At 32.9% G+C, this 14,491-nt stretch overlaps 1 protein-coding gene across 2 annotated transcripts; it reads left to right on the plus strand.

Moving 5' to 3' along the window:
* Positions 1-9,015: 9,015 nt before the first annotated feature.
* On the plus strand, positions 9,016-13,227 carry LOC132188367 (shikimate O-hydroxycinnamoyltransferase-like). Of its 2 annotated transcripts, none has more exons than XM_059602796.1 (3): positions 9,016-9,101; positions 9,566-10,021; positions 12,115-13,227. In XM_059602796.1, exons 2-3 carry the CDS (start codon positions 9,614-9,616, stop codon positions 13,009-13,011), a joined length of 1,305 nt encoding a protein of 434 aa, XP_059458779.1. In that variant the 5' UTR covers positions 9,016-9,101; positions 9,566-9,613; the 3' UTR covers positions 13,012-13,227. The 2 variants fall into 2 exon arrangements, with proteins under 2 accessions (XP_059458779.1, XP_059458778.1); XM_059602795.1 differs by having other exon boundaries at positions 9,582-10,021.
* Positions 13,228-14,491: the final 1,264 nt, after the last annotated feature.

A 14,491-nucleotide genomic window follows, 5' to 3' on the forward strand; every position in this document is an offset into this window, starting at 1 on the left:
AACTATTTACTTTTTTAATGGAATACTAATTCCACAAACCAAACTGGGTCTTAGAGTAATTTTAAATACTCAATTTTCCTCATATTCTTAATCTATTGGGCTAATGCGAATATGAATAATTATTTCATTCCATCATCCTTCATTTTCAGTAATAATTATTTATTTTCTTAATGGAATGTCCATTCCACAAACCAAACGAGGACTTAGAGTAATTTTAAACACTCAATTTTCATCCAATTCTCATTCTATTGTGCTAATGCGGCCCTGCTCATCCACCCTTAAATTTTTACATGTTTTACTAAAAGCTGATCCAATGACTAATGGGCAACGCTACATTAGTTCATTATAATGGGAGTTAAGGATGTAACATTATTCATTTGTTTAAATTCGATTTATTTTATTTCAAACCAATGGAAGCTTGTTTACCATTGCTCAATTAACTAATTGATTCCTTATAAAAGGTAGATAGTGTCATTATTGATATTGCTTCATAAACCCATACTAACAATTAGTTACTTATCCTGCCCTTCGGGTCGAGGATGATGAGTATCGGCTTGGGAGTTTCGCTCTCAAGGTTGAGGAATAAGTATTGGCTTGGGGGTTTTGCTCTTAAGGCCGAGGAATAAGCGCTACCTATGCATTAGATGGTGTCTGTTTGATGCAGATCTGATTTTTAAACCTAATGATTAGTCATAGGTTAGCGGATGCTATGTTATGGTTGATTTAGTCTGTTGTTGATGACTGTATCTTTAACTTCGGCTATGATTTACTTCAGAGACTTTTGCTCTATTTGTAAGAGCTTTAGGCTCCCGACTTTTATCAATGAATGGGTATAGTATGTTTCCAAAAAAAAAAAAAAAAAAATAGTTACTTAATTATTATTATTAGGATTTTACCATCCGAGTTAATTTGATTAATTCACTTTTGTTTATAAATTTATTAAAAACAATAACATGACCAAACTTATATTTGTAATATATATATATATATATATATATATAATGAAATGGAAAATTATATTATAGCTTGTAACCGTATTTCTATATTTATTATACACATACTGATGTACACATATACATACATTGATATATTTTGTTTTTTTTTTTCTTTTACTTACCTTCAAAAAAGATGAGAAAATTCAAATTAAGAACCTTCATTTCACGGATCGTAATCTCCAAATTCAACTATCTTTAGGGAACTAGTACATTGATATCAAGACCGATAATTACACAACTTTTGAAAAAAGAATGCAATCCTAAGCTAGTCCTAACCTAGTTGACCCGAGTTCGGCACTAGCCTTTGTCCGTTTGGGCTTGGGGGCTAGGGGCTCCATATAAATTAATATGGATGGGGTTGATTTGAAAGGGACAGTTGGAAGTAGAGCATCATTATGAGCCTTTAGATTAGGAGAACTGTTTATCCCATATTTATAGCATATTAATCTATTCCAACCATCATTTATTTTTCTTTAAAAATAAAGTTTGAAAGACTATATTTACAGTATTATTCTTCATTTTACACTAAATAGATATTTTTAATAGAGTGAATCATTCTCCAGTTGATCAAAGTTCTCTTGAGGCTCTCGAATTTTTGTATGGGGTTCGATGTGCACGTGTGAAGTGCGATTCATAGCGCCTATTGCCTGAACTCATACACGTGTTGCGGGTGGCACTGTGCTCTTCTTCATCACTCAATTTATTGTTAAGTGAGGATGATACTTTATAATCTAGTTGAATTCTTTGTATCTAGTCAATGTGGTGCCCACTTTTTTTTCCTATACTTTCAAATTTTGGTTTTTCTTCTAAAATCTTGGATTGACAGGAAAAATGTGGATCTTTCAATTAAATGCACTTAATACTTTAAATGGAAAATATTTTTCATAATTATTTAAAATACTCAAAATAAATATAATTTTATTTATGCATTTTAAATAAAATCTTAACAGTCCCAAATCATGTAAACATGACCTTGTAGCCCTGGTAGGACGGCAAGGGTTTGAGGCCTTTGAGGCTCTATGTATGTCAATCTCTTAAAAACTGGTTTCTCTATAAAGTTTAGAAAAAATAAAAATATCCATCTTCGGGTGCAATATATAATGTTTCTTAAATGTACCTTTTAGGCATTTTATCATATTTAATTGTGTACATTTTCATGAGTGTTATATATATATATATATATATATATATATATATATTTAATGATTAAATAATTAAATTTACCTCTTTCTATTAGCTTAAGTTTTTAGGATAATTAATAATTTAACATGGTATCATAGTCAAAGGTCTTCGGATCGAACCTTGACTCCGTTAATTTAACTCTCATTTTTACTTAAATATTTCACGTGTTGGGCTTCACCTATTAAAGGGGAATGTTAAAGTAATGATTAAATAATTTTTTTTTTTTGACATGTCCGCACAAGAGGGGGGAGGGGGATTCGAACTAGTGACTTCCGCTTTATTAGGCGTGGTCCCAGCCGATTGAGCTACCTCTTGGGGACATGATTAAATAATTAAATTTACCTTTTCTCCTATCAGCTTAAACTTTTGGGATAATTGATAATTTAATAATATAACGATTAATAGAGTAACATTATATACTGGACAAATGTCCACCTTCTATTTATCAAAGTTGATGTAGCGTGATCGTTCTAGTGATGGATGAAAGGTGAAACTTCATTTGATTTTTGCAAATGCTCAAGTAACCTTAAGCATAGCTATAGCTAAATGAACTTTATTTTTCTTCTCCTTTCTCCCCCATGCATGAAAGAGAATCCTCTTAGAGAAAGGAATTCGTGTTATTGTTTATACTTCACCTGTAATCGATGAAGTCCATCTTACATTTCCCTTTTTCCATTAAATAATTCTTTTGACTAAATGGTTTCTTCCTTTGACTAAATAATTCTTCTGAATAATTAATTTCAATATTTTAATGCTACAATTATTATTGTTTAGTTTCATAAAGGTGTTTAGGCCAATGCATGTTATGATCCACTCTCTTAGAATGGGAGAAAAATCTAACCTTATCTCCATTGAGAGTGACAATTGTCTTTTGTTTCTGAAATGTACTATACATCTTTTCTTTCAAAATTTTAATTTTAATTTTTTTTTTCATTTTTCAAAATTACCATTAAATATGTGAATTTCATGTGTAGGACTTATATAGCCCTACAAATCTAATGGTAATTTTGAAAAATGGTGAAATAAAAGAAAAGTCAAGAGAAGAAATATAGCATTTTCCTTTCTTCATTTCTATGAAAGGGGTCGTAGTCGTGTTAGGCTTTATTTCTCTATGTATGTCATTGTTTTCATGTAAGAGTGTAATTTTTATGTAAGGGTTATTTTCACTTGTAGTTTGTGGGTCTATGTTAGTCCTACTTTCCATGTAAGGGTTATTTTCACTTGTAGTTTGTGGGTCTATGTTAATCCTACTTTCCATGTAAGGGTTATTTTCACGAGTAGTTTGATTCGTATTTTCTCTATTTTCTTGCAAGAGTCATAATTCGTATAGGGCATAAGTCCTAATCCTAAGCCAAGTTGGGTTGTAGTCTTTATTTAAGAACAATATTGCAACAAAGTATGACATAGAATTATTTAGTAAAAATTAATACTTGCGTTGTGAAGTTTTGAGGCCTCTCTACAAGACTCTAAGAGCATTTTGAGATTGTATTTGAGAAATAAAGCTTTTAAAGTTTTAAGTTAAAAAAAACGTTTTTTTGTTGTTGCAAAAGCTTCATTTTTAAGTTTTTGTCAAAAATGCATTTTATCCCATTTTTGTATCTTTAAAAGCTCTTTCATTTTTTTTTTACCAAACGAGTATTTTTTTTTTCTTCAAATGCACTTTTACTCTTTTAGACCTCTCAAATGCACACCTAAATAGGCCATAAGTTAGCCATAGGAAAGTCGCGAAGGCCCGTAACAACTAATGTTACAATCGTTCTATACTTTAGGACTTGATGTCCAATACTATTTGCCTAACTGATAGGATCTCCAATATATTCCCATAATATTTCTCTTAATATTGTCCTAATATTTTCCATAATCATCATGATTTCATACTATTGCAATTTCCTTATTTTAGGCATTATTCTATAATAATTATTTTCCTAGAATAAGCTGCAATACTCTCTATAAAATGATGTAGATGTGGTATGACAATTCAAGGAATGAAAAGTTTATTTACAAAAGTAAGTGTTTGTTAAGAGGTGTGATTCCATTTAAAAACTTATTTTATCCCGTTACAAACTAAATAAGTAAATATTTAGGTTCGCAACAAGCATCTACGACCCCATTGTCAATAGTTACACCTCTTTCCGTGCTACTTCACTTTGTCATCCCAAATAAGGAGAAAATTTTTGAAGAGTAGCTTTTGGGCACTTACATTGTGCTAGTCAAATATAGTCAATCTTATTTTGGCTAGTCTTATAGCAGAAAATACCAACAAAAGCAAAGAAAAAAAAAGCCTTTGATTAAAGATTTGACTGGCTAGCAAACACCGTAGCACAACAATGTATAAATTAAATTACGAGAAACTTCACTTTAAATTTCTGAATTATATCCTGTTATAACATTTTCATCCTCTCAAAAAAACTTCAAAACCTCTTAATTTGGACTCCTGAACTTTCACTTGCAGACAATTTAAACCTCGTATTCAATTTTTGCCGTTAAACCCTTAAAAAGACAAAATTACCCTTCAATTTTCTTTTTATTAAAAAATAAAAAAATGAAAAAAAAAGAAGGTGAAAACAAAGGGTCACAAGGTGGTCCAACTGTGACTCTTGAAATTAAGGGTAAATTTGAAATTTTATAAAAAAGTCAAAGATATAAATGTCATTGTCTAACTTTTAACGTTTAAAATATAATGGAGGGTTCAAAATGATAAAAATTGGAAGTTTAGAGTCCAGAGTGAGAGGTTTTAAAATTTGGTGGCATCTCAAAAGGGGTGGTAAATCAGGGGTTCAAAGTGAAGTTTTCTCACTAAATTAATAATAAAAAAAAAATCTCAATATCTCTCATTTTTATAAAATTAATATTTTAAATGGAATAACGAAAAGTAGTTAACTAAAATGCTGACTTAAATATACCTATTTTTAGAAAGTAGATAGTTAAAATAAAATTTAAAAAGAAAAAAAAATTCTCTTTAGCTAAACATTTACCGTTCCAAATTTGAATTTCCTGGTAAAAAAAAAAAAAAATGCAGAAGGTCGCTGTAGTTGATCATCTCTGACAAGTGAAGGATCACGAAAGAAAATTCCTGGTAAAATGTGCAAGTCTTCTTTCTCTCTCTCTCTCTCTCTCTATAGATTTCAAGCATCGTGCGAGGAAAGATCACTGGATAGAACATTCAAACGAACAATGAGGAACGCAGTCGCTTAAAGTTGATCATCTCCGACAAGTGAAGGATCACGAAAGAAAATTCCTGGAAAAATGTGCAAGTCTTCTTTCTCTCTCTCTCTCTCTCTCTCTCTGTAGATTTCAAGCATCTTGCGAGGAAAAGTCACTGGATAGAACATTCAAACGAACTATGAGGAACGCAGTCAGTTAAAAAAAGGAAAATTACAATTCTTAATTCGTTTCTTTCCTGTTTTTATTTTTTATTTTTTATAACTAGATGGTTTAAGGATTTTACATATTATAAAACTTCTAATAATTTACATGACTCGACGTGTTTAGAACCAATTGTTAAATTAAAAGGCACGATTGGATCTCTTGTCAACATGGATAAAAAAAAAGTACAAATAAGATCTTTTCAATGATTTTATTTTTATAAATTAAAGAAAACATTTAAAAATTTTTTTTTTTTGAAAAAAATCATTCCTCAAAATAATTTTTGATGGTTGACTAACGAGAAATCTGTTTGGAGTCATTCTCTTACATATTTTATGTTTATTGTCTTTTTTTAATAAATTCATCATTAAATCTGCGAGACTTACATGTTCGTTCTATATATTTAATAATAAATTTGCCATCAAATCTTAGAGGTGGGAGGAGAACGATAGTCGCACGACTCAATCTTAAAGATGAATTTATCCAATATTTTTACCAAGTCAGTGTCTGAAGTGGAAATTTCCCTAGTTTGATTTATGTTCCATGTTTATTGGAATTTTCTGCCTATATGGGCAAATCCATATCCTGATAAGTGATATCCTAGACCACGAAGAGTAAGGGTTGAAAAACAAGGGTTGGAGATGTGAGAGAGAGAGGAGAAGGTGGTCTATTTGATAATAAGGGTGATTAAGCTAAAATACAAAATTAGAAACTCAATGAGTGATATGAAAAAGACTTGGCCACAAGGATGAATATATAAATTTTTTTATTGTTTTTATTTTATTATTATTATTATTTTTATATGTCCACACAAGAGATGATTTTTTGATGTGAAAAAGACTCGAAATTAAATTGTATGGGTGAAAATGCATACTACAAAAAAAAAAAAGATGATTTTTTGATGTGTATAACAATACACTTTTTGCCACCTCACTAATTACTGACGTGGTAATTACTGCCACGTCAAAAAAAACTTTATTGACGTATCATTTTTGACACGTCAATAATTATTGACGTGTCATTTTTTACACGTCAATATTGACGTGTCATTATTTCACACATCAAAAATTAATTAATTAATAATATTATTATTTTTTTTAAAATATTAGATAACAAATTATATATATCACGTTTTCAATATTGTAAGATTATTATAAACTAAACAATTAAAGTGCTTTTTAGTATTAACAATCTAGAATATTAATACATATATGTATTATCTTAGTCTAATTAAGTATATAGTATTTTTTTAAAAATAGGTAATCATATAATTTTTTTAAAAATTTATTGACACGTCAATTTCTAGCGGGTCAATAATTTATTGACACGTCAAAATTTTTTTTGACGTGTCAAACAGTGACACGTCAAAAATCCCAATTTTTGACACTCACATTTTTTTAATGTTCGACACACGTCAATAAAGTTTAGTGACATGTCAGATTACCTAACACGTCAAAAACACCTTGTCAAAAAAAATTTCATATTTTGTAATGTGCGAGGAGTTATTAACCGCTACCTGTATTACACCTTTTAAAGGTGGTTTGCGATTTTAACCTCTTTTGAAGGCGGTTAGAAAAACCGCTAACCGCCTATATATATATATATATATATGAAACAACATCGTTTTTGTGTTTAAATATATATAAAAATGTAAAAATAATGGCATATGTAGTATGATATTATTATATTACTATAAAAATTAAGTTGTTTTGGTTTTTTTTTTTTAATTTTTTAAAAAATTGAACTTAACAAAAAAAAAAAAAAAGGTTAGCAATTAGCGAAGGTAGTTAGTAAATTTTACTAACCGCATTTTCACTTTTACTAGATTGTGTATAACATTATAATACATAATATAATGAGTTAATTTTTATAAGTGTATAAATAAAAAAGTAATTAATTAGAATGATAAAATCTGAATAATATTAACTAATATTTAATATGAATTTGCAAAAAACCAAATATATATGAAAAATAGATAAACTAATTAATTAGTTGGTAAACAAATTCCAATGAAGTCGAACAATAAATAGTAAAAAATTGATCTAGAAGTGGAAGCAAAATTATTAGATGAAACAAAGTTGAAAGGATTAATATACTATCATCCTCCACGACAACCACGTGATCGTCGCTGGACGTTGACGGGGCGCAACCTATCGCCACGATGGCTTTGATCAGTCGCAACAACTCATGTCCAGAATCAACCAACCAGCAACCGCCAGACGTGGGAGGGACGATGCGTGACGACTGACGAGCAACTATATTTTTGTATTACTTCAAAGCATCCTTAAAATCATTTTGGTTGTGGGTCCCACAAACAGCCTCAGCTAGATTACTTATTTCTGACTAAACGTGTTATATATTTTAAATATTATTATTAAATCTGTAAAAATTTACAATTTAATCATAATTTTGAAATGAGAGTCTTTACTATCTGGTCTATTCTTAAAACACCCACTTTACAGTATCTAATTATCATATGACACATCATCAATTTGATAAAAATACAAAAAATGAAAATGAGAACAACCACACCAAAAAGGAAAACCCCTAGCTGGCGAGGCACTGCCGGAATCCAAGCCGCCGAAGCACGCCACCGGCCAGACCCAGCGTGGGTCACTGCTTGACCCATGCTGGATCTGGCCGGCGACCTAGCCGTGGATCTGCAAACCCATAGCGGGTCTCTCGGTGTGCTTTGGCGGCCTGGATCCTGGCAATGTCGTGACTTTCTGGATGCCTCAAAATCTATTTTTAATGCCTTAAAACCTATTTCTAATACCCTAAAACCTGTTTTTATTGTCTCAAAACTCTTTTTTGAATTCAAAACTAAAATTTAGAGGTAAAATGTTAACCCTTTAGAAATTTTATAATCTTAAAATTTAGTGTATTTTAGTTTAAATTATTTTTATATATTTTATATATTTTTGTTTATATGTCGATTAAGAAGTTTAAAAATAGTATTATCGTGATTCATTAGGGGGAGTAAAAGTAGTATTATCATGATTGTCCTGACGAAAGGTTTTATCTTTTGAAAATTTTGAAGAAGGAGAAAAAACGGGAGAGAAAATGCACGGTTTTTCATATATACGTATGAAACACCACAAGTGAGTGGGACCCAAGAGTGGGCCCCAAGAGTTGAGTTTACAGGATAAGAATAGGTGGGGAGCCAGCCCAGAGGACTATGGTTTTGGGTCAGGTCACCATCTCACCAACTCTCTCTCTCGCCCTCGCACTTACAAATAATTAATTAATTAAAAAAAAAAATAAAAAAAAAAGCTCTGTGTCTCCCTTCTTTACCCTTCTAGTGCAGAAAGAGCAAATATACATTTCTTTAAATCTTTAATGATCGCGAGTGCCCTCTAACATTTACGTGGCGGGTGCTGGTTCGTTGAGGTCAATGTAGTTGGCGTAGTAGGTAAGTGACAGAACCGGCATTTTAACCTTCTCTTGTTTTCTTTTTAAACTCACTCCTTACCAAAATCTCAACCTAGAAGACACAAAACACCTGTCTTCTACTGCGTACCTCTCAACACCGCCCCCCCCTCTCTCTGCATTTTCCTGGTAACTCTCCTTCTCCGTCTCCTTCTCACTCTTGTTCTTGTTCTTGTTCTTCTTCTCCTTTCTACATTCCCCATTTTCTCTTTCATTTCTTCTTCTTCTATTTCTTGTAATTAGTGATTGGATAAAGGAAAATACAAGAAATATATGAGAATGTGGGCGGAAAAACGATTTTTCAACAACCCAAAAAAAAATTGGTTTGTTTCAGTTTATGCAGTCTGTGACGCCTACAGAAATCTGACAATCCAGAGGGAATTTTGATCTTCTGTGGGACCTGTGATTCGTGGCCCCGGCGATTTAGCAGACGAAATTATTGAATTAAAAGATTTTTTTTTTTATTATTAAAAAAAGGGTTTGTTTTGAAATTCTTTCAGAAAGAAATATGCGTTGTACAGTGATAATTAGTGATTGGCTAAAAATTTCTGAAAATGGGCACGTTAGTTTGCATAATTTATAATCTGTTGTAGTGGTGGGACCACTCAGGTTGGCAAACGGCGAAGAAAAGGAAAGCAGAAATGATTATCAACGTGAAGGAGTCTACAATGGTGCGGCCGGCCGGGGAGACACCCCGGCGAGCGCTGTGGAACTCGAACGTAGACCTGGTGGTGCCGCGGTTCCACACACCGAGCGTGTATTTCTACCGGCCAACCGGCGCGGCCAACTTCTTCGACGCGAATGTGCTCAAGGAGGGCCTCAGCAAGGCACTCGTGCCCTTCTACCCGATGGCCGCCCGCCTCAAGCGGGACGAAGACGGTAGGATCGAGATCGATTGTAATGCCGAAGGGGTGCTCTTCGTCGAGGCTGAGACCACCTCCGTCATCGATGATTTCGGCGATTTTGCGCCCACGTTGGAGCTCCGGCAGCTCATTCCTGCTGTGGACTATTCCAAAGGGATTGAATCTTATCCCCTTCTGGTCTTGCAGGTACGCGAGTTTCTGCTTTTTGCTTTTTGTTTTGTTTTTTTGGTGCTATTTTGATAAAAAAAATGATTTGTTTTTGGTAACGTAATAAATATAACTTGAATTATATTAATGATGAGTCTAAATATAGATATTACTACTATAAGATAAACGTAAAACTCAAGATACAATTATTTAAAATTTGAGTTCATTTATCTTATTACTTAAATAGTAAATCTTTACCCTAATTAAATAATTAATAATTAGTGTGAATGTAAAAAAAATAAAAAATAAAAAATTACAGCTTAATAAATTAATTGAGTAGGTCGAACTCGAAAAATAAATGAACAGAGCTTGAATAGTTTATCAACTTCAACAATTAGCTTGAGCTTAACTTGTGCTTAAAAAAATTAAATGAATCGAACTTGAATATTTAATACTTTTACTCGGGTTGCCATCCTAATTAGCGTCAAACCACTCTTTTATTTTATTTTATTTTTTAAAAAATCCTTCTTCCCATTCTCCAACCCATTAAAACACTCATTCTCATTAAAATATCTTGAAAAATGTTACTGGTTTTTCATATAATAAGAAGAACTGGTGTATGTTTTTGTCCAAAATAAAGAATGGTAAGCACTTGAATTGGGCTACCCAAAAAATACCAAAAAAAAAAAAAAAAAAAAAACAATTTCTCATCGGGATGCTCGCTTTAGATAAAAGATTTGATTAGCTTCTACAATGTGCATAAGTTAAATTATTAAAAAAATAAATATGATTCTTTTTCTTCTTGGAGAAGACTGACATTGGACTAGTCAAAATAGCTAATTTTGGCCAACAATAATTTATAATTCATATTAATAAAAAATTCAATATGATTCTCTCTTCTTCGAGAATATGGAAAGTAGATAAAAAGTAATATTATTTTAAATAAAAAAGTAAAAGTGAATATCTAAAATGCTAGTTGAATGTAGGTTTAGCTTTAAAAAAGTAGGTAGTTAAAATAGAAAGATGTGTTATCTAGCTAAATTTTAACTAAATATTTGTTAAGCCCGATGTGAGTGCTTCAAAAATAGTGAAAATAAATGAAGAAAAAATATTTTAAAAAGAATAATGACAGTTAATAATTAAAATGCTGAACGGAATGAAAATGCTTTGAAAAAGTGTGGAGTTAGAAGTTAAAACATTTGCTGAGCAATGTGAATGCTGACGTGGTCCACTTTTTTGATAATTATGGGTATTAATTGGAGTAATGCTATTACTCTTCCTAGAGTCCTCTTAGAGACATTTCAAATGTGATGTAGCTTTTAAAATCACCGTTGAATTTAAGATTTGATTTATTGACTTTTGATCTATTGATGATTTTAAAAGTCGCATTACATTTGAAATGACTCTATAAAGACTTATAACATTACTCTATTAATTGTGGTGGGAATGAGGTGACGGTGGTTGTAGCTGTCTATGTTTAATAAAGGTTGTCCTAAAAGTAAAGTTTTTAGGAAAGAAATAAATGTGATAAATTATCACTAAATGTTGAAACAATAAAAGTAGTATAGCTTTTGGGTAAACACCTAACAAACCAATAGAAACGTTGAAATCAAAACCTACTTCAAAAAGTCCCACCCATTGTAGCGGCTAGAACAAATCCAAATAAAATTTTTGGTTGTCATTGACACGCCACTACCATCAGACAACAGTGATATTGATCACAGTAGCTCCATTTATTTCTCTCTTAAAACTTTCTTTTTATGATAACCTTGACCAAACATAAACCACTACAACCACTGCACTTGATTCCCACCACAGTTATCAACTTGGACTTTTGTGTATCTAAGTGTACATGATATAACGTTATTTAAATTTTTGAATAGTCTTACCAACATTAATACCATGTACATCATTAGTTGCTCAGAACTTTAAATTCTGACTATAAAATAGAGACGTATTCCCAATCAGGGAGGAGATCCGGAAGCTTTTATCATTTCCAGGAGATTTTAAAACAAGCTTTCTTGTTGGTTGGTTTAGCGTCAAAAATGCAAGTTTTAATGATTCAGCAAATGGTTGACCAAAAGGGATTTGTGTGTTTAGGAGGAAAAAATTGATCTATTTTCTGCGTGCAGGTAACATATTTTAAATGTGGTGGAGTCTCACTTGGTGTTGGTATGCAACACCATGTAGCGGATGGGTTTTCTGGGCTCCACTTTGTGAACACATGGTCAGATATGTCTCGGGGCCTTGATCTTACCATTCCGCCATTCATAGACGGCCGGACCCTACTTCGTGCGCGCGACCCGCCTAAACCTGCATTCCAGCACGTCGAATACCAGCCGGCTCCGCTGATGAAGACCCCTGTCCAATCCACAAAATCCGGTACCGATAGCACAATAGTCTCAATGTTTAGAATAACCCGAGACCAGTTGAATACGCTCAAAGCCAACTGCAAAGATGATGGCAACACAGTCAACTACAGCTCGTATGAGATGCTGTCTGGTCATGTGTGGAGATGCTCATGCAAGGCACGTGCGCTTCCCGACGATCAAGAGACCAAATTGTATATCGCGACCGACGGACGGTCCAGATTGCGTCCTCCGCTCCCGCCCGGGTACTTCGGGAACGTGATTTTCACTGCCACGCCAATGGCCTTGGCGGGTGATCTCCTGTCCAAACCAACATGGTACGCTGCGAGCAGGATTCACAACGCATTGAAACGGATGGACAACGATTATTTGAGATCAGCCCTTGATTATCTTGAGCTTCAGCCCGATCTATCGGCTCTTGTTCGCGGGGCCCACACTTTTCGGTGTCCAAATCTTGGCATAACAAGCTGGATCAGGCTGCCGATTCATGATGCTGATTTTGGGTGGGGCAGGCCCATATTCATGGGGCCAGGTGGGATTCCGTATGAGGGGTTGTCGTTCATGATACCAAGTCCAACCAATGACGGCAGCTTATCAGTTGCAATAGCTCTACAATCTGAACATATGAAAGTGTTTGAGACATTGTTATATGAGATCTGAGGAAGATGAAACGCCCTGCCGTGGTTTCTTTCCTTCTTTCCTATGCCATGCCAAAAAGTTTTCCGGAGGTGGTTGTGTTCCTTTTCCCTAGTGCTTCTCGCCTCTCTCTTCATACATAATTTGTACCATTGAAATCTGACTTGTTTAAACTGTGAAGTGGACTTAGAAACAAGTGTATCTTTTTATTTAATATTGAATTCACAGGAAGCATAATCATTTTATACAATAATTGTTGATATAAGTTATATAACTATTTGGAAAATACTAAGTGTTATTTTGGTGTCCTCTTAATTGTGATGTGACTTTTAAAATTATCGTTGAATTTGTGATTATCATTATTGACTTTTAATCTATTGGTGATTTTAAAAATCACATCATAGTTGGGAGGATATTAGAAAAACACTAGAAGAATACCTAATAATTCCTCAATTATTTACTGTGAATAGAAAGAGGGAGGGGTTTGGGGATCTGGATCCACTGAAATTCTTAGGAAAATTTTAATTTTTGAAATTTCAGATCTAAGTTGTCCATTTTCTATCTAAAGGTCATTATTCTGTTATATGTCCCACTACTAATAAAATATTAAATATTATTATTTTATTATTTTATTAGTAGTGGAACACGTGGCAGAACAATAACCATTGGATGAAAAATAGACAGCCTAAATTTAAAATTTAAGAAATTGAAATTTCTTAAAAATTTCAATAGATCCTCATCCGGAGTTTTGTGACAAGAGATATGCCCTAATTGTACTTGAATCAAAATTACTAAAAAAAACTTTACCCAATTTTTAATTTTTCTAAAATGCAAATAATAAAAAAAAAGAAACCATAGAAGAATTAGAAAATGTGAAGATATTTATTTATTTTTGTTTTAAATTTAGTTTTAATAATTAGAAAAAGGAAATTTGGTTTTTCATTTGCTAAAAGCGAAGATATTTTGTAGAAACTTTGGGTGAAATTTTATTTTTCTGTTCATTCTAACATTTGTTGGGCGTTTTTGCTCACCTTGGAAGCGATCATTTTTTCCTGTGCTTTACATTTATCACATTATTATATCACCGACAACCTCAAATCCTGTCAGTGTCGGTGAAATAATTACTTGAAATAAAATTTTATATATTACGACTACATGACGCTAACCTGACCACTTGAACTATCGCTCTCATGACGGCCCAACCGAGCAGTTTTCCTCCACCAAATGTAGCAAGAGGGGCTAGAGTCGCCGTCACAAGGTAGCATCCATGCGCGACGAGCCACGTATTTGTATGGTGAGTGGTGAGTCACGCAGACAAAACTCTCCACCGAAGATCAATCAAGAAGCGTGTGGACCCCAGAGAATAATAATAAAGTGTTGAGAGTACATGATAAGAGTTTGTACGGGCGAGAGCAGAGGAGTATGCCATGCTTTTAGGTCACCGTCTCACCAACTCTCTCTCTGTGCCGTGCATTCCTCCCCAGAATATACCAGAGTGACATGT

This window comes from Corylus avellana, chromosome ca7 (assembly GCF_901000735.1).
Source record: "Corylus avellana chromosome ca7, CavTom2PMs-1.0".
NCBI classification, from domain to species: Eukaryota; Viridiplantae; Streptophyta; class Magnoliopsida; order Fagales; family Betulaceae; genus Corylus; species Corylus avellana.

Bases quoted from the DNA above. Each gene is read 5' to 3' on its own strand.
- LOC132188367 (XM_059602796.1), top strand. From the start codon at position 9,614: ATGATTATCAACGTGAAGGAGTCTACAATGGTGCGGCCGGCCGGGGAG. The intron at 10,022-12,114 runs GTACGCGAGTTT...TTCTGCGTGCAG, and splicing joins ATCCCCTTCTGGTCTTGCAG to GTAACATATTTTAAATGTGG.